Genomic DNA, 21,306 nt, shown 5'->3' with positions numbered 1-21,306 from the left:
CCAGCAGGCTAATGCCACAGCCGGGGGAATCTTTTTATAGAAGTTCCCCCGGCCAAAGCATTAACCTGTGGATGGTCAGCCTGGGCAGGGACTCTGGGGGTGTTGGGACACCCCCTCCAGGGCTGTCCTTGGTGCCCCTGGGCGGTGGGCACCAGGCTTTTTTTTTGTGTTAAAATAATTGAATAAACTATTGAGCTAAGCTGTGGAACTACATGTCCCAGAAAGCCTCCCCGTATGCAGGAAGTTGGAGAACCACATACTAGCATGCGGGGCATTAAAGGGCCCACTGGTACTTGTAGTTTGTGCCTGGTGCTGGTTGTCAAAATACAGCGAATACCAATTCATTTTGTCCCTTGCATTTTGGGAGCCAGGATCGGCCCATGAGTCTGGTTCTGTTTCTAGAAATATGGTGGGACCCCAGGACCGGTTCAATGAGCCTGAGGCTGGTTATAGCCAGGTGGGGGGACTCCACGCTGTTATTATTTATTTATTCTCTTTTTTTTACACTTGGAAGCCTGCACGGATCTGACTGATCAATGCAGGCTCCAGTTAAATACAAACATAAAACATGTTCTATTTGCCATTCATATTTACTGGTGAAGTCAGAGGCGGAACTAGCGAGTTGTGGGCCCAGGTGCAAAAATTTGCTTCAGGCCCCCCACTGCAGAACCGATTACACATTATGCTGCACACTGTAGTGGCCATTACACATTTTCCTGCACACCGTAATGCCCATTACACATTGTTGCACACTGTAATGCCCTTTACACATTGCCGCACACCGTATTACCTATTACACATTAGGACGCACACCATAATGCCCATTACACATTGTTGCCCACCGTAATTCCCATTACACATTGTTGCACACTGTAATGCCCATTAAACATTGCTGCACACTGTATTGCCTATTAACATTATGCCACACACCGTAATGCCCGTTACATTATGCCACACACCATAATGTCCATTACACATTATGCCACACATGTAATTCCCATATTGTTTACACAAAATTCCCCACAGTAGTTCCCCTTAAACATTGCTCAGATTAGTGCCATAGAAGATGGAAGGAGAGAGCTCCCCTGTGTGGTGTTTGCTCAGCTCCTATGCTGCTGAGTGGCTAATACAATCGTTGGTGGTCATTTGAAATATGGCACAGGGTAGTGAGCCAAATGGAGCTGACGGTCCGGCAGAGGTCCGCTAACTGCGGCTTCCGGTCCGTGAGCTCTGATAGGCTGGTGAGCAGGAGCCATATTTCAAATGTCTGTCAGTGCTGGTTTGAGCCCCTCAGCAGCCAAGGAGCTGAGAGTACACCACACAGAGCCATGGCGATGGGCAGTGAGTGGCCATGTGCTGCTCCCCCACCCCCCCCCCAGGATCCAGCACTCTAGGCTGCAGGCTGCCTGATCATGCATCAGACCCTGGCCCCCTCCCTGTAGTATAATCAACATCCCCCACCTTATAGTTGCATTAATATTAACAGCACCCTCCCCCGTCCATGTCCTCTAATTAAAATGCCCTTTATATACTTTATATATACATACTTACAGATAGCACCAGGCAGACCATGTCAACGTGGTTTCACTGACAGTACACTACACAGCAGCCAGTCACCATCAGAAGCAGCTCCAGGACCCAGAGTGATTACAGGTAGCACGAGTTAGAGGATACAGACCCCGGACCATGCAGCTGGAGGAGCAGGGAGGATGCAGCATGGTACCAAAGAGCCGGCATATGCCCGCCAACCGGCTCGGACAGACTCGTCTCCTAGCATCAGCAGGCACCAGCAGCAGTGTGAAGACACACAGGGCTCCCTTCCTCTGACATGTAACAGCGGGGATCGGGCGGCTCTCAGCACAGCAATCCACGGCAGCAGCTCCAGATCCCCGTGCACACCCACTTCAGCAATCCGCGGCAGCAGCTCCAGATACTCGTGCGCACCCACGTCAGCATCTGCGACAATCAGCCTCATATGCTGTTGTGGGTGCACCTGGCATGGGATCTGCTGCCGCGGATTGCTGAAGTGGGTGCGCACAGGGATCTGGAGCTGCTGCTGCGGATTGCTGTGCAGAGAGCCGCTCGATACCCGCTGAGGAAGGGCACTGCTGCTGGCGCCTACTGATGCTAGGAGGCGAGCATCCCCCACCCTGTCAACACCCCATGAACTCTTTGGGCCCCGGTGCACTGCACCGGCAGTAGTTCCGCCCCTGGGTGAAGTCATATGCAAGTTCAGCAGTACAAATTATAGTAAATCTGCCAATCACATTGAACACTATAGCTGCATATGGCCGTGTTCTATCAATGGCGTATGCATTAATATAAGCCAAATTTGGCTGATCCGGCCATTTAACATATTGGCAATCAGCTGTAAATCAGACAGTCACACGGATCCGGCCATATTACATTTCAAATGAGTAAGAATTAATGAATTCGTACCCATTCAATCTGAGTAGATTTCCCCCTTAGAATCTGAAATTTAAGGGGGGAAGGGGGGGCAATTCAGAGGAAAGGTGTTCCCGGAATGGTTCGGAGAAGGTACTTCAGGGAGCAGAAAAAAAGAAGAGAAGAAGTTTCTCATCATATAGACATATGGACATGTATTATTATTATTATTATAATTTTATTTATAAGGCGCCACAAGTGTTTCGCAGTGCCGTACAAAGGAACAATACAGGGAGACAAAACTTGGCATAACATTGAATAAATAACAAAAATACAGTACAAATAAAGAGCGCCACAGATCAATACACATTACAGCTTAAAAGTAAGTAGTGAGGACTCAATCAACATACAACTAGAGGCTTGAGGCCAATGATGGAGATGAGTATGCAGACGAAGATGGTCACTGAGTGTTGGAGTATAGGAGAGCTGTGAGTGATATGTGAAGAGAAGTGGGCTTTGACAACAGGAGGGAAGAGGGCCCTGCTCGGAGGAGCTTACAATCTAGTAGGAGGGGGAGACAGACAGATTACAAGAGGTGCAAGCAAGTGGGTGGTGGTTAGATAGCAGGATGTAAACAGGCAAGGGGTTGGAGAACCAGCTAGTTTATGCAGTGGAAGGGTATGCTTTGATGAATAGGTGAGTTTTCAGTGCCCGTTTGAAGCTTTGCAAGGTCGGGGAGAGTCTAATGGAGCGAGTGAGTGCGTTCCACTGAAGGGGTGCAGCACGGGCAAAGTCCTGTTCTCTAGCATGGGAAGCAGTGATCAGGGTGGAGGAGAGACGACAGTCGTCAGCCAACCGTAGAGGGCGGGAGCAGTGGCGTAACTACAGTGGGTGCAGGGGATGCAACTGCTATGGGGCCCGGCCGTTTGGGGGCCCGAGGACCCAGCAGGCTATCCCCTGCACCCTTTTCAGTTGTTTTCTTCCTTATTTTACCGTAGTATTCTTAGCCGTGCAGTGCAGGGACTGGAGCTGTCAGCTTTATTTCCGGGCAGGAGGCTGGGAGTGCAAAACAAAAAAAAAAACACTAGAGGGCGCTGCTCCTTTGTCTGTATTCAGCCGACAGTCACTGAGATAAACAACGTGCAGCAGGTTTCTCCTTCACACGAGGAGCTAGCCTGGGACGTCTGAAGGGGGTGAGAGAGCCTCTAATCTCAGCTAGAAGCAGGTAACTGGCTGGGGGTTTGAGGTCATGGGTAGCCTCCCTGCCCCTTCCTTGCAATGTTCTGTAACTAACTGCCTGCGCGCCCTCCCCTCCCCTTGCAATTTCCTATATCTGTCTGCCAACCCCCACCAAGTGACAGTCGGCCCCTTTGAATCCTGTAAACTGATCTGTAAGCTGATCCTGCCAAGTGACAGCCTGCTCCCCTTTTTCTATGAGGCATGTGCCTGTCAACCCCCAAACTGACAGCCTGTCCCCTAGTAGTGTCTCTCCTGCCAGCTATCCCTTCCCTCCCTCTCCCTGTCTCACCCCCCCCTCCCCCTTTAAGGGCATTATATTGGCATGGGTGGGTGGGGGGCCCCTATCAAGATGTTGCTATGGGGCCCACAAACTTCTAGTTACGCCCCTGGGCGGGAGGGTGTATGAATGGAGATGAGGTTAGAGATATATGGAGCAATGGAATTAGAGATGGCCTTGTATGTGAGTGTGAGGTGTTTGAAGAGGATTCTGTAGGGGAATGGGAGCCAGTGCAGATTTTGTTGAAGGGGAGTGGCAGAATTAGAGCAGCGGGAGAGGAAGATAAGCCTGGCTGCAGCACTGAGGACAGATTGGAGAGGAGCCAGTTGGGATCGAGCGAGGCCGGTGAGGAGAGCATGTACATGAAAAGTAGTAATGTATATTAATATGGCTGATGTGTTTGCACAATGCTTAGACATGTTAATGCAGTAGGAGCAGAGTTTAATTATTTTGGTAAGTGAATATAAATTTTGGTGCCCCTCCCATATTTAAAAAAATGAGTGTGGTCACACAAAGTATTCCCAATTCAAATGACACCACAGAGTAGCATTATCTTAATCACATTACATCACACATAATGCCCCTGATTCATATTACACTACGCACATTATGACACACAGTAGTGCCCCATATACACAAGGCTCACAAAAAAACAGTATATGGCAGTCATGGCAGCACCCTTTGCTGTACAGACCATTAACATCAGTACTCTACTGAACAAAACAGTACACCTGGATTGTCTTATTACAGCTGAAGCCACATTTTTAATGCTGCCGGTGTTGTCCCCATGGCTGCCTGCCGGCTAAGCAGCCACGCCCTGCTTGCTATCAGAGCATCAAAGCTCATCTACAGGGAAGACAGAATGTGTTCCTTCTCCAAATAAAACTGATTGAACGCAGTTCCACCCCGTTCTGTCCACTGTAACCCCTGGGTGGCGTAATATTTGGATGACTTATTTTGTTTCTGTGCAGGGTAAATACTGTCTACTTTATTTTTACACTGCAATTTAGATTACAGCTTGAACACACCCACACAAATCTAGCTCTCTCTGCCTATGTTACATATTCCCAACCCGCAATACATATGGTTTTACCCATTTGAGAAAGATTTTACTTTTGCGATCAACGATGGATCATGTCCAATATCTAGCAGCTATAGCCAGACACAGGGCTTAATTCTGATTTGCAAGCAAAGCGAGAAAGCTAGCAAATGGGCAAAACTTGTTCACTCTCCACTTTGTCTTTCTTTAAGCTTTAAAATCACCCCCATGAAGAACCCTCTGTCCATACTTGCCACATTTTGAATAAGCATTTCAGGGAGATTATGATAGTAAGACCTAGCACGGACGTGTACCGTACAGCTGAGAGGTAACGGTACAAATGTAAATGAAACCCAAAACATTAAGATCTACTTTTTGAAGAAAATACACTGATATTTTCAGGACTTACTTGTGGTGGAGGTTCTTAAGACCCGATCACTGCTCTGCAAAATTACAGAACCCTGCGATCTGATAGCAGCCGCTCTGCCAGAGTGAAATCCCGCCCCATTCAAGGCTGAGAATGGCTGATCGGCGAATAGCTGCAAATCCATTCGATCTGCATATGGCTAGCGATCAGAAAAGATGCTGGATTTATCCACTGAATGGCATGGCACATACACAGTCGTTCCATAATTGTCCCCCTTGCAAAATTACAGTGAAGTGATCAGGTCTGAATAACCCCCCTTTTTTTTTACAAGTGGTTCCATATAACTTTGTTTGAAAATGAATGTAGCCATAGGGATCATAGGGACTGATGTAATAAGCCTGGTGACGTGATAAAGTGTAAAGAGATAATGCTTCTGCCAGTCAGCTCACAACTGTCATTTTTTAAACCCAGCATGTAACTTGACAGTAGCTGATTGGCTGGTGCATTATCACCACTTTATCACTTCACCAGGCTTAATACATCTGTCTCATTGTACCTTAAAACCAATGCACAGAAATGGCACTGATAATCCCATTTGAATGTATACTGTATGTGTCTCTAATTTATTTTTCATCCCCAGTAATATAATCACTATATAATGGGGTAAGGTACAATCAGAGATATTTCTTCATACTTCAGGAAGTCAGTGAGATTGAAACAGGCTGCTGACAATCTACCAAGGTGGAAAGGTACTTGAGTCGCTTTAACAGGAGTGGTTTTAAATCCAGCAGCTGCTATAAACAGGATAGTTAGTCCTGTATAAAACTTTACATATAACAATACTGTTGTTTTTAATATAAGAAGTACAATAATAAAAACATGTTAGAATAACAAATAAAAATATATATAAACCATTTGTGGTAAAACACCCACTGATTATTCTGGCCCGGAGAGTCCGTTCCTATACCTCCTGAGGAAGCCGCTGATAGATTGTCCAGGCGGAGAAACGCGTTGAGGAGACACCAGGGGGACACTGGCAAGCTGCAATCCACTTGAACATCTTGGATAAGACCTGAAAATTACCTGGTCGGAGAATCTACAAGTGATAGTAAGCTGTCTTTAGCCCTCCTTGGATTACAAACTAATATACCACTAACCAATGTGCACATATAGTGGGGACTGTGTCGCTATACAAAAACTAATCCAACTAACCGATTAATCGGGTAATAGAAGAAACTTGACTGCGTGAAATTATATAACCAGTTCACCATCAAGGGGTGTGTTTGTCTTATATGTATGTAAGTCTTGTGTGTCTGAAAATGGCCAATTGTTATATTTGAAATACCTTTTATATATATATTTTTTAATAAATTTATATTGATATATTCAGTACAGCGCTTGTCCACTCTTTTTCTTTTCTGCATTATCGTTCCTATAGGTGCCCTAATCTATTATAAATAATGATAGTTACCACCCCATTTGTACTGGCCAGCATCCTGTTCCGTTGGTACTCCTAGTGGTCGGGCCAAAGTATGAAGAGTAACCGAATGTCCACAGGGGCCACGGTAGGATTGATGTTCAGCCTCAGTCCTTTTGTAGTCCTTAAAAAGGGTTTAGCCAGAAGGGGTAGGTACCTAGGTTAGGCGTCGCTTGGGGCAAGTTGTAGTAGTACCCCAAGGGGCTGGTTCAGGCTTCTATCTGTTAATGTGGGTGTTAATCATAGGGGGCATTCAAAGAACAGGCACATTGTTCTACCATTAAAGCTGCAATCACATCTGGACGTAGCGAGCAACCAGTTGCTCGCCACTTTGCTGAAGCAAAGCACAGTTTGGTGACCTTGCGATACCCTATAATTCAACATATACCTCCAAACAAACGAGGAGGAAATAGGGGATTGCAATTATACAAGTAGAGTGCAGATGGATAAACCAACTAGATACACAGACACCAAGGGGATTCAATGACAACCTTGGATTGTTTTCTAAAATAGGGTGCAGGCTTAGGCAGTCCCACTAAGTTGCTGTATGTATTGGATTTGTATGTTTGTCTAGGATTCAACTGTTATTTCTGAGTCTTGAATTAAGCTGTATAATACAATGTATTGCATTTATTTGAGGTATGTTACCATTTGCGGTTGCTGGGATATGCACTGAAGTTGTTACCCAGGTTACCATGATGCTTTTTGTACTTGTTACTATGCACATATACTCAAACACCCTCCGACCCCTCCCCCATTGGTTGCATAATGACATCATGTGGCAAGACACAGCTGACGGTGGGAGTTGATAAGGATGGGCATGAGGGTATTTAGGTGAGTCTTGTGTATTGTTTGTTTGTTACAGCACCCTGACGAAAAGGCAATAAAGCATTGTAACATTGCTATAACATACCATTTCGGGATTCCTTTACTGGATTGAGTGCCGCCATCCATGAAACTCGGATACATCCTGTCATTTGGAAGGCACCACCGATTGATTATATGCTTTTCCTTCAGTTGAGTTGAGTGTCGCTTCCCAGAGCCTCATATATATACTAGCGTTGACAAAGGGAACTGAAATATTTCTACAAATGTTAGGTAGTGTAGTGGCAGCAGTTGGCATTGCTGCCTCACAGCACTTGCGCCATTGGGGTTTATTTACATAAGACAGGAGTTCTATTGCAGATGGCATGTTGCTAATGGGCAACCAATTTGTTTCTATCTACAGTATTATCTTCTAGAAAGTGCTAAATAAATAAGAAGGAGATTCTGATTGGTTGCCCATAGCAACATCCCACCTTCAACAGATCTCTAATCTTAGCAACCAATGCCCTTTCTGTTTAGGTTTTGTATATGCTCCATGTGTTTGAGTGAGTTTCCTCCAACAGTAAAAATATAGACATTGCTGTATTTGTGTGGAAGTTGATTTAGACTGTAAGCTCATATAGGGCAATGCATGATTACATGCTTCATGCACAGTGGTGCATAATATGATGGCATATAACTAGACATAATTATTAAGGTTGACTCTGCTCCAAATTCTTTTGTGTGGTTTTGTGAAAAAACCCGAGCTATTACAATTAGTAAAATTACACTATGGATCAAAGGGTTTATTAAATCACAGATTAAATCAAACACAGTAATTACCATATTTGAAAGTTAGAAGATGTAAAGTAATCTATCTTCTCTAAAGTACATTACTTTCTCATGCCTCTACATTTACAGAAATCTTTGAAACATCTTGGGAATATGACTTGGGGATATATCTGGATCAGAAGGTTTGTTCACTCAGCAAATAACATATGGATAAATCTTCAATTGCTTTAAGAAAATGTATAGAAAATATATACAAGATGGTATTTCAGTGGCATATGTATTAAACATTGAGGAATGTAGGATAATAATTTGTTATATGATTATGCCAGCTATAATGTAACTCGCTGGGGCAGCAATAGCAATAACTATTAGGCTGCAGGAGAGGGGTTATTAAAAATATGCCTCCATAGGCATAAAGTGGGTTATGAGGTTCTGACCCCCCTGTAGGCCATCTGGTACAAAGGGTCAGACTCAGGTCAGGACAACTCTGCCTTGGCCTTCAGTATCAGGGACACAATAAAACAGAGGTACCAGAACATTTTAATACTTTTTTCATTGTCTGCTCTGCCTCTACCCACCCACTAAATAAAAAAATAAAAAAGTTGCCGCACCCTCCCCTCGATTACCGTCATTTCGGATGCTTCAGAGATCCCTTCTTTGCTGCAGATGATAATGTGCTGAGCTATTCATTCCTGTTTCTGCTCCCACCAAGGAGCGGTGCATCACTGAGCCCAGCAGGAATATCGCCAAATGCCTGGCACATTGTGGCAACAGACACCATCATCCCCATCGCTGTCCCTGCAGATATAAGATAGACGGGCTGTGGTTGGTTCCTGATACCCTCAGGATGTGTGTGTGTGTGTGTGTGTGTGTAGTGTGAACATACCTGGCAGAGATCTAGAATAGCAGGGTGCAGCTGCATTGAATCCAGGCCAGGTATTAGGTATGGACAAGTTTAAAGCAAGGCTGATTGCAGACACTTATCAGTTGGTTTTAAAATACTTTCAGAGACAAGAGACAGGGCTCCTGATGCTGGACATGCTTACCAGGTGATAGGCCTGAAAGTAAAACTTACTAGTCTCTGAAGTATATGTGATCCTTGTCACTATAGGTTGAGTATCTCTTATCCGGATATCCCAAAAACCAAGTTTTCAGAATATTTTTATTCCCCCCACCCCGCACCTTTATTTATACTCACCTCATCCCCCGGCGTCCATAGCGCCATCGGACTCCTCTTCAGGATGCATTGCGAGGGGGTGCCAGTGATGTCACCGGCATACCTGCATAATGCAACCTTGGGACCGGAGATGCCCCAGAAGAGGAGTCTGATTGGCCCCCATGGATGCCAGGGAACACCAGGGACGTCAGTGGACCATTGGAGATCCACCAGGGGACCAGGTGACTATGTTAAAAAAATATTATTCTGAAATCCGGAATAATCCTTTATGCAAAATGCCCATGGACCTATGCATTTCAGATAAGGGATACACAACCTATATATATATATATATATATATATATATATAGAGAGCGTGGTGGGTGCGGCGGCACTCAAATAAACTGACACAAAACGACCTGGATAACCCAGGGGTTATCCAGGTCGTTTTGTGTCAGTTTATTTGAGTGCCGCCGCACCCACCACGCTCTCTATCGATACCCCCAGGGGATCTCCAGCGGGGGGCACCAGCCATACACGCATAGACCCAGGAGGAGTGCCGCAGCCATCCAATTGTTATATATATATATATATATATATATATATATATATATTTTTATGTGTGTGTATATAGCAGTCCCACCAAATTACAAGTCCAGAAAGGAAGCTATATAATACATAAGTGCCTCAGAGGGTTATCCGTGCAGAAGAGAGATGCAGATCGTGGTCAAGATGGGAGATGTTTTGTGATAAGTAAATATGTCCTAGTACCTCTACCCCATTGTTGGTTTGCTGTTTACTACTGCTGCTTATATTGCCATCGCCTTGACAAAGGTCCGCACCTGGACAGAAACGTCGGCAGGCTATCGATTGGATTAAACTCTGGACTTTATACGTTCATGAGAAGACTGGTGAGTGCTGTTTTTTCCCTCTTTTGGGATTTCTGGGTATGTGATAAGTAAAGAGATATATACTTGTGCAGTATGGTTAATAGCTTTGTATGGGAGTAGTATTTTATATTGAATACGGTAAAATACAGGCAACCAATGGAGGGACTGGCAGAATGAATCAGCAGACGATGAGCATTTTGCTAGGAAGATCAGCCTAGCAGCAGCATTTAAAATGGATTGCAGTGGCAAGAGTCTGTTCTTGGGAAGACCAGTTAGGAGACTATTGCAATAATCAATGTGGGATATAATGAGTGCAAGAGATTTATACCCCTTTCAGACAGAAAAATCCCAAAAACCCAGGTATTTCCCGGATACAAAAACCCGGGTACAACTAGACAGCAAGGGGCTGACCCCCTTTCACACAGGAGCAAAAACCCGGGTATTTCCCGTGTCGACCCCTTTCATACAGAAGCCGGATTTTTCCTGCAAAACTCTGTGTGTCATAAGAAAAGGACAGTTTTAAAGGCACACAGAGATGAGGTCATGAAAAGTGGGAGGTGTCTGCTCACTGCATTGCATTAAACATGGCTGACAAGTTGCAGAACACCCTCTCTATTAACCTAAATACTATGACACAGTAGAAGTACAAGGACACATTGGTTGTATGTTTGAAAGAACTTGTTTTATTTTTCACAAAATATGTTTTATGCAGTTCACTTTAAATATAAAATGTTTTCAAATATAAATCTTTAGTGGTCATAAATACCCTTTCAACACTGAAACAACATTGAACTATTGCAACACGAGGTAGAATATGTATTTAGCATAGGTCTACTATCAGTGGTGGGTGAATAGGTTGTGCTGCCATCCAAGCTGGTATTGTATAGGGGAGACACACACCTAGTCTGACTGTCCAGCAGCCACACATTTTCATCCGGCACTGTATATATAGATAAACACTTGTATTTGCAATTTTTGGTACCTGTAGGGCACAGGTATTCAACCTGTGGCCCTTCAGATGTTGTGGAACTACATGTCCCCGCATGCCCTGAGTTTTTTTGCCATCCTACTATAGGAAAAAATGTGGCAATGCATGGTGGGACATGTAGTTTCACAACATCTGGAGGGCCACAGGTTGAAGACCTGTGCTGTAGGGCAATATGAAACACTCTGGCTCCTGCCGGGCAGTGAAAACCCGCACGGCCAGGAATCTGTGCCGCACACAGCAGTTTACAATGATGGGATCCGGCTGAAACCAGGCGGCCTGGGTGAATGGTCACATCTGTGCCCATTATTAACTACGGTGTGTGGCACGGCTTCCTGGCCGTGCGGGGTTTCGCCATCCGACAGGAGTCGGAGTACAGATGGGGCAGGTCCCATCCTTGCTGGCGGGTCGCCAGAACGTACGCGCTGGCGACCCGCCAGCAGCCACGCCAGCGAGGAGACTGAGACGCGCGTGCATCTCACGCGCACGCGCGTCTCAGTCTCCGTCGCTAGCGCGACGGAAACCCTGTCCGTCTCCGCCTCAGGGAGACGGACAGGGTTAGGGGGGGGTTAGGGGGGGTGCGGGCAGTCGGCGGGGACCCCGGGTTACCGCCGGCAAGCCGGCGGGGACCCGGGGAAACGTATGGAAGCGCCGTCGGAAGGGGACGCGCGCGCCTCTCGTGCGCGCGCGTCCCCTTCTCACGATCGCCATGGCGCTGGCGGGGGATGGCGGCTGGCGACGCCAGCGCCATCCCCTGCCAAGATGGGAAAAGACCCATCTGTATGTGAAATAGCCCTTAGTACACCCCAAAAAAATATAAATATATAAATATAAGCCCCAAACAGGGAATTTTTTTATTGCCTTAAAGATAAAGAAGAAGGCATACTGTGTACACATTATAGATTATGTTCAGCCACATATCTAGAGTATACTCTATTTTTACACATTTAAATAAAAAAAAGTTTGAGAACTTTGATTCAGCTCCAAACTGAAGAACCAAATGAACTTTTTTCAGGCTCATAAACTAAAGAACCACAATACTCTACTGTGTACATTAAAATGGAACACAGCATTTAACGGGCCTTGTAAGTGCCACTTTTTAAGCAAGAAACATTGAACGAGCCCAGAAAAAATATAAAAAGAACAACCATATAGCAACATTACTACAAATGCCTGTAGGCAGTGCTGATTACAGTGCTAACAGGAGTGTTATGATTACTGGCATTCACTGAATCATCAGCATAATTTTTCACATTGCCATATTGCCTACTATATCCTGTGCCATTGACAGTATCATGCACTGTCTCATGTGGACTGGTATTGGCCTGTGGCCTACTTGGCAGTGTGGCATGTGAAAAATTATTGGCCATGTTTTCAGTATAACTACGCCCTGGGCAAATGTATGGCCTCTGTGTGGAGGATTACAATAATCACCCTCAGCGTACGGACTACACAACTTGTAAGGGTGCGGATTCTGTAATGTAGACACCATATTGGTAAGGAAGGTCATCTGTGCATCTCGATTTTCACGCGCTATGCGTTCGTGCAGACCCACCAACTGTGTGAGAAAGGAATCTTGCAACTGTCTCTCGTTGTCAAAGAAGCGCTGCAGTCGGGCATCCTCTTGAGTTTGAAATTCAAGATCGGAATCTCGGAGATGATCTACCAGGATTCTTGACATTGAGCGCGTAGCAAGCTCCATCTTTGACGTTTTTTTCTTCCTTGCAGGTACATCAAATACTAAAAATAAAGGAAAAATCATTACAATCCAATAGCGCCATGCCAGTATGTATATATATATATATAGAGAGAGAGAGAGAGAGAGAGAGACACTACTACTACTGGTTCCCATAATACCCCTCTCCAGGGCACACCACACGTGTGCTGTAGTAGTGGGTGCGGAGTTGTTACCTGTGTTACAGTGGGACTACAGGTCCCAGCAAGCCTGCAACACATGCTGATACTTGGGAGAACCACAGGTACCAGCATGTGTGGCATTAAAGGCCTGCTGATACCTATAGCCCCCTGTACATCTATTAAAATAGATACACAAACAATACTTGAAAAACTTACTGTTACGACGCAACGTTGGGGTCTCAGTCTGTGCAGGAGTGGGTGTCCCAGATGGAGTAATGGTGCTGGCTCCACTGTCCTCAACCTCAGCCTCTATTGGATCAATTGTGTCCTCCATGGCAGCAATAGGATCAGGGATGCTGTTGTCTATGCTGTCTTCCAACTCCATTATAGGTGGGCAAGATGGGCTGCATTCTGGAGTTATGCTCCGTGATGAAGCTGCACTGGATGATGATATGGCAACAGGGTTCACCAGGGCAGAATTGCCAAAGACCTCGTTACATTGGTCGAAGTAAACCCATTCCATCCTCCCAGCACCACTTTTCCTCCTGTTGTTGTCACAAACTTTGTTGTAGTACCTGCGCAGAGCTTTTAGTTTGTTGACCACCTGTTGCTGGGTACGCACAATGCCCCTTGAAGTGAGGACCTTGGCAATATTGGTGTAGACTACAGCGTCCTTCACTGTGCCAGTAATCTGTTTGCGGATTTCTTCCTCCCCTCTGACATTGAGCAGCTCACGGATCTCCTCATCTTTCCAATGCGCCATGGCCATTTACTGCTGCGCTGCACGCCTCTGCCACGTGCGCTCAGCCAATCAGGGAAGCTGTAAAGATCAGCCAATCACGCAGCGCCATGCTGCACAGCCAATCAGCTTGATTTTTCAATAGTCGGGAGAAAAACACGGGTCGGGCCCTTTCACACAGCCGCAAACACGTGTCTGACACGGGAAAAACCCAGGTAAATACCTGGGTCGAAGTCCCGGAACTTTAGACCCGTGTTGACCCTTTCAGACAGAAGAAAAACCCGTGTTGACACGGCAAGAGCAGGGAAATTACCAGGTCTTTTTTTCTGTCTGAAAGGGGTATTAGTAGTGTCTTGTGTGAGATATTTTTGATATGTTTTTTAGATGCATGTAACATGATTTGAAGACAATTCAGAGTCAAGGATGACCCCTAGGCAACAAGCTTGTGGGGTAGAGTAGATTGCTGAGTTGTCAACAGTTAGATAGATATCAGGATGGTAACTGTTCTTGGCTGGTAGGAATATAATTCCATTTTGGAAATATTGAGTTTGCGGTGGCGAGAAGACATCCCGGAGTAGATGGCATTCAGAGAGACATTCAGAGACTTAGCCTAAGACCACTAGTGACAACTCTGGGGTTGATAGATAGATTTGAGTATTGTCCGCGTACAAGTGATACTGAAATCCAAAAGAGCTGATTAGTTTGCCTAGATGAGGTATAGATTAAGAAAAGCAGAGGGCCTAAAACTAAGCCTTGCGGAACTGACAGAGGTAGTGAAGAGGAGGTAGAGTCAGAGAAGCGAACACTGAAAGAGCGATCAGATAGGAAAGATGAGAACAAGTAAAGGGCTGTATCATTAAGACCTAGGGAGTCTTAATGATACACCCCCATTTCCCAAAGCTCCTGTTTGAGACATGCATCCCCCTTCAACTGTGTGAATGAAATCACCCCTTCCCCTTTTGTGAGCCACAATCCCCTTCCCCTGTGTGAGTGATATCTGTTTATTTTGGACTACAAGTGCCCATCTCTGCTTCTGTTGCTCTGGCAGCTCTCTTCTCCAAAGTCAGTGATGGCACATCACCCTCCTCTCTGCACGCTGTCTCTAAGGGTAGTGGTTGGATGTCACGTGAAATCTACAACAACACACAGCACAGTCAACAGAGCACCGAGCCAAGACACAGAGGGGGAGTACCATGCTGATGGTAACTAATGATCTGTCTTCTCTTAGTGGCTTTTCAGTTAAAGCAAGAAAAGGACACGCCAGAAAACAATAGAAGAGTAAGTGGTCCCCTTCAGGGCTGGAACCCGGAGGCTATTGACTCTGTTGCCTCCAGGAGATCCACCCCAACTGTTATTTCATTTTGTGTTAGCTTACTTGAACTTGTGCAATTAATATAAATACTTATTTTTATGGAGATTTTTTAATGGATTTGGGTATAATATGATATTATGATTTTTCTCGTAGTTTTGTTCTTCCTTAGGGTTATATAGATATGATGGGTAATAAAATCAAGTAGCCATGACTTACCTGACTTCTAATGGATGAAGAGTGAAATGAAAGTAAAAAAAACCTGAACCGACAAGTGTAGCAAGTCATTATAGGTTGTTGTGCTATGGATAGCACAAGATAATGGGTTATGTGGCTTAATTACTTTTAAACTGAAAAAGAAAATCTGTTTTTTTGTCTTTCCAAATTTCAATGTGGGACTTGAGTCAACATGCTTTTTATTTTCTATATTCATATTCATTCTAATGATATTTGTAATTGCAGAATATGATAATTTTTACATGTACTGTACACACACACACATATACAGTATGGTGTGCAAGACCTTGCACACCTTGAAAACGGGGAGTGTTGTCCCCGAAATGTTGGTCACTATTGTGCATTAAAAGTTTGCCGTTCACAAGTCCGTTGGAGTGCCGCTGATTGTCATTTAGCCGAGACCTATATATATATATATATATATATATATATATATACTCCAACAGAGGTACAGCACTCCAGCCACTTAAACACGAACTTTCTTTATTGTGAATAAAACAGCAACGTTTCAATACACTCAAGTATTATCGTCAGCCTGACGATAATACTTGAGTGTATTGAAACGTTGCTGTTTTATTCACAATAAAGAAAGTTCGTGTTTAAGTGGCTGGAGTGCTGTACCTCTGTTGGAGTATCTTGCTGAATTGGCTGTACTGGCACCCGCCCAAGCATTCATCAAAGTGGCTGTGCTGGATCACCTGGACTGTATATATATATATATATATATATATATATATATATATATATATATATATATATATATATATATATATATATATATATATATATATATATACAGGGCTATTTTTCAGCAGGCTCCAGCAGGAACTGAGGCCCTTAATCAAGTTCACTCTTTCTGACAAAATATTTCTTAGATGGACAAAACCTTGTGCACTGCAGGTGAGGCAGGTGTTACTTGTGCAGAGATAATTCGATTTGGGTGGGGTTTTACACCTGCTTCACCTGCAGTGCACATGGTTTTGTCCATCTAAGAAATATTTTGTCATAATGAGTGAACCAGTGGCGTAAGTTCCTACCAGGTGCCCGGAGGCAAAAAATATGGTGGCGCCCCCATCGGTGAATGTGCAGTAGCACAGCGGGGGGGGGGGGCGTGCCACAATTTAAATAGCTCAAATAGATGGCAAACTGTGGGTATGTGCCACAAATAAATTGCCCCCATTATCCCCTACAGAGAAAAAATTTCACATTAACGCCACCAAAAAAAAACATTATACGCCACGCAAAAAACGCATTCCCGCAAAATAAACACATTATTCCATACAAAAAAACCCCACATTATTCCAACACAAAAACCCACATTAGAGTATACACACTAAAAACATTCCACACAAAACAATCACATTATTCCCACAAATTAAAAACACATTATTCCCCAGAAAAAAATGTACTGTTCTAACACAAAACACATTCATAAAAAAATACACCCCCAATTTTTTTTTATCCAAATAGGCAAATACACCTTATCCACCATAAAAAAATGTAGACACTGTCCCACAGACCCCCCCCCCCCCCCCTTCACGAAAAAACAGGGCTGCTTAAGCAAGGATTTATTTTTACCTGAGGATTCGACTGAAATAAGAGGGCTGCAGCAGCCGAACAGCATGCGTTTGCGTATGCCACTTGCTTGTTCCCATCCTCCCGCACACTACCATCCTGCAGCCTGCGCACTGTCCTGTCAGCGGGCAACAGGCTGCAGGAGTCAGGACCAAATTTCATTAGACAGCCGCCGGAAGTTAAACGCTGCTCTATGGCGCCGGCGGCTGTCTGTCACTGTCATGTGTTCAGTGAAGTCAGCTGCGCTGCAGATCGGAAATAAAGACCCGATCCGCAGCGGGTAAATGGTGGTGGTGGCGGCGTGGGAGTTCTCAGGGGGACACAGGGAGCCTGACTCTGGCTGTGATAGTGGAGTGGATGAGCCCCCACCAGGGCTTGGCGCCCGGCAGCATGAGCCTCCACTGCCTCCCAGAGTTCCGACACTGGAGTGAACTAGATTCGCACACCACTTACATAGATAGTGGGCGGGTGCTAGATCCCATATAAATCAATTACATCAGGTTTGTATTTCCCTTGAGAGGAAAAGAAATCTGCACACCACAATGCATAAAACGCTTTCAATGCATCTTTATAAAAAAATACTCTGCATGAGAGGTTGTAAACACATGGCTATATATTGCATGAAAAAAGCTGGGGTACTTATCCAAACCGGGTAGGTGACAGAGTGCCCGTGGATCCCCATTCTGGTCCCTTCACCATCAAGCTCAACAGGCTGTTTCGGTGGAACAACCACCTTCGTCAGGAGCACAATTACTACTGAATACAAGCCATCTATATAGGACAAAAAGCCCGCCAAAACACACCAAACAAAGCTCACCTGTGTAATACACCTGAAAATCATTAGCTGCGTAGCGTCACTCCGTTGGATACCAGTGGAACGCACGGACTTCCGCTTCCGGTATCAGCTAAGATCCATGTACTCCAGGGCTCCCGTCTGATCTCCCAGAACAGCCGGGCGGACCGTGACACGCACGTACTTCCGCTTCCGGTGTCTAGTACAGGTATACAAGAACGGCGGACTCCAATCTGAAAATAGTGACTGCGCAAGGGGAGAGAGCCTCAGCGCTAGGACAACGCTCCGTCATCCCCACGCTGTGCTCAATCTCTAAAACCACTTGCTATTATATAATGCGCTGGGACGCAGGATCCATAGCCATGGAACGCACAGCCATGTTTCCTGTATCAACCAATCCCGCATTGCAATTCACTGTCATGTGATGACTGGAGTCATGCGCATATGGGTATAACCCAATGAAGCGCACAGCCATATTTAATGTATCCTGTTCATAGGAAAAATCATAGACTGGGCTATACTGGAATATCATAGTATCTAATGCTGTAAAAACACACAGACAGGTGCATAAAAAATTACATTATGGTATAATAACAACAGGGCTATTGTTCTGTATGGAATGGAAGACCCCCTGTCCAATACACACCCTAAAGTGACACCACCATCGCAAATGTGACATAATACAGAAGTAAAATATAAAAGAAAAATTAAGGATATACATAAGTATGTATACACAATTCACTTGTCATAGCGAATAAAGTTGGCAATACATACAGGATTGAAGGGGAAAAGATAGAGAAATGAAAGAGCAGTAGATCCCCAAGGGGATACAAAGAATCAATGATAATAACATTCTATAGACACATAATGTTGTTAATAGGCAACCTCATATGCAATCGTACGATCTGCATATCGAGGTTAAGCGAGCAGTCCCTTCACAGGAAGACATTCATGTTTATTTCCTCATTCAATCCTGATGGACTGAGGGTATCAAGGTTGTAAATAAATTCACTCTCCTTACGGAGCAGGGTTAAATGACGGTCTCCGCCCCTTTTGGGACTCTTGACGTGATTTAACGGCATGAACTTAAAGTCCTTCATCGTATGTTTAGCGTCAAAAAAATGTCTGGCGACCGGAGGGGTCGATGGATCTCTGATGGTCATAGCCTTCTTGATGGACGATCGGTGCATATTGATGCGCTCTTTTAACATTCTAATTGTTTTTCCAATATATAACATTGGACAGGGGCACATAATAATGTACACAATGAACTTGCTGTCACAGGTCATTCACTGCTGTAATTTGTGTTCACGGCCAGTGGCTGGATGTGTAAAGTTCTCACCAGTAGAATGATATTGGCAATTAACACAGCCACTGCATCTAAATGCCCCAGGTTTCGCACTAAGCCAATTGGTTTTGTTAGGAGAAAAACTGATGTCCGAGTATGTAATTTCATCCTTGAAGTTATTACTTCGCTTATAGGCAAATAGTGGCCTGTCATGACAAAAATGACCCATAACCGGGTCTGTTTGCAATATATGCCAGTGTTTTAAAATGACCTCTCTAAGTTTGGGTGATGCAATGGAATAGGTGGTCGGCAAGATCATCCGGTTAAGTGTTCTGTCTTTTTTACTCTGTTCTAGCAATTCATTTCTGTCCAATAATAAGCATCTCTTGATCGAATCTTCCACTTCATGTCGGCTGTATCCCCTCATAATGAATTCATTACCCATTACTCTCAGTGCTGCGGGTAATTTGCTGGTGTCAGAAGTTAGTCTTACCACACGCAATAACTGCGAGTATGGAAGTCCACGCTTAAGTGGTAATGGATGAAAACTCTCCGCTCTCAGCACTGAATTGATGTCAGTCTGTTTCCTGAACATTGAAGTTTCAAATTTGTTATCAATGATCTGGACATTAACGTCCAGAAAACTGATATTCGAGGGACTGCTCACATGCGTGAACCTAATGGTGCCCGGTATCAAGTTAAGATGTGTTATAAATGAATCCAATTTTTCAGGTCCCCCCGACCATAAAAAGAAAATATCGTCAATAAAACGAACATAAGATGAAATATAAGGCGAGAAAGTTCTATTGTTAAGAAGATGAGTAGTTTCATAATAATGCATAAATAAATTTGCATAGGCCGGGGCCATGTTGGACCCCATGGCCGTCCCCTGTAACTGCAGGTAAAATGAATTATCAAATAAAAAATAATTCTTATGCAAAATGAACTCAATCAGTAACAAAAAAAACTCAATCGGGGGGCCTGTGTAAACTGGATTCATAGTGATGACCTTCCTAATGGCCTCTAGTCCGTCATTATGACTAATGTTCGTGTATAAGCTATTAATATCACACGTAACAAGAAGGCAGTTGGAAGGTACTACCTCAAGTTTCTTGATTCTCGTCAAAAAGTCAGTCGTATCTTTTAGGATATTATCAATACTTAAGACCAATGACTGTAAAAAGTAATCGACAAATTGGGATAGATTCTGACATAGGGAGTTGCGAGATGATATGATAGGTCTCCCCGGTGGTCTATGGAGGGACTTGTGAATTTTCGGAAGTATATATAACAATGGGGTGACCGGAAATGGTTGCTGGAGAAATTCAAATGTCGCCTCATCTATCCAGTCGTTAGTCAACCCCATTGTCAATATACTATCGAGTTCCTTGTTATACCCAGTGGTGGGATCATATCTTAATGTTTTATAACAGTCAATATCGGCCAATTGACGTTTGACCTCATCCACATAATCACACATGTTAAGGACCACCACCCCTCTGCCTTTATCGGCGGCACGTATAATGATCTTATTATTAGTTTTGAGGGCTTTGATGGCTGCTTTTTCCTCAGGGGTAATGTTGGAATAGGAAATTTTCTGTTTAGAGACAAAGGGTATGAAGTCATGTCTGACTAGTCTCATGAATGTGGCAATCGAGGCATTATTACAAGGTGGGTCAAACACACTCTTCTTTTTAAAGATTTTAGTTTCAGTATTGGTGTTATCCTGTTTGTAAAAGTAATCTTTAAGCTTTAATTGCCTCTGGAACTTATGAAGCTCAACTTCATAATCAAAGGCTTTCTGTCTATGGGTCTGTACAAATAACAGACCCCTAGACAGTACCTTTGTTTCAACAGAAGACAATACATGATCGGAAATATTAAAGACCGTTATTTCCCCCGCGGCTGGGGGTAACGGAATGGTTGATCCCCTTTTGCTCCTCCCCCGCCTGCATTTTTTCCTCTTTGTCTGCCCCTGTGGTAACCGCCCTCTTTTAAAAAATTACTGGAGGTTGCAGAGGATTGGTCCGAATCCGATGTCTGGGATTCGATATCAGTATAGGGTCTAGTGGCCCTCCTTCTACCCCCTGGGCGTGG

General features: G+C 44.4%; 1 protein-coding gene across 1 annotated transcript; it reads right to left on the bottom strand.

Annotated features, from left to right (window-relative positions):
• Window positions 1-9,062: 9,062 nt before the first annotated feature.
• LOC146026788 (uncharacterized) lies at window positions 9,063-14,288 on the bottom strand. Its single transcript, XM_083157759.1, has 3 exons — window positions 13,485-14,288; window positions 12,846-13,151; window positions 9,063-9,178 (listed from the first exon to the last, which is right to left on the bottom strand). Exons 1-3 carry the CDS (start codon window positions 14,035-14,037, stop codon window positions 9,063-9,065), a joined length of 975 nt encoding a protein of 324 aa, XP_083013885.1. The 5' UTR covers window positions 14,038-14,288.
• Between the last annotated feature and the right edge of the window lie 7,018 nt (window positions 14,289-21,306).

Source organism: Crinia signifera, chromosome 1 (genome assembly GCF_055691185.1).
Source record: "Crinia signifera chromosome 1, ASM5569118v1, whole genome shotgun sequence".
Classification (NCBI taxonomy): domain Eukaryota; kingdom Metazoa; phylum Chordata; class Amphibia; order Anura; family Myobatrachidae; genus Crinia; species Crinia signifera.
The sequence above is the reverse complement of the archived record's forward strand: the minus strand, read 5'-3'. Positions and strand labels throughout refer to the sequence as shown.

What these genes read in the sequence shown, in the direction of transcription:
- LOC146026788 (XM_083157759.1), bottom strand. Translation starts at nt 14,037, where the DNA reads ATGGCCATGGCGCATTGGAAAGATGAGGAGATCCGTGAGCTGCTCAAT. An exon ending in CCCAACGTTGCGTCGTAACA is followed by an intron (nt 13,152 to 13,484) that starts GTAAGTTTTTCA and finishes CTTTATTTTTAG; the next exon opens with TATTTGATGTACCTGCAAGG. An exon ending in GTGTAGTCCGTACGCTGAGG is followed by an intron (nt 9,179 to 12,845) that starts GTGATTATTGTA and finishes TTATATCTGCAG; the next exon opens with GGACAGCGATGGGGATGATG.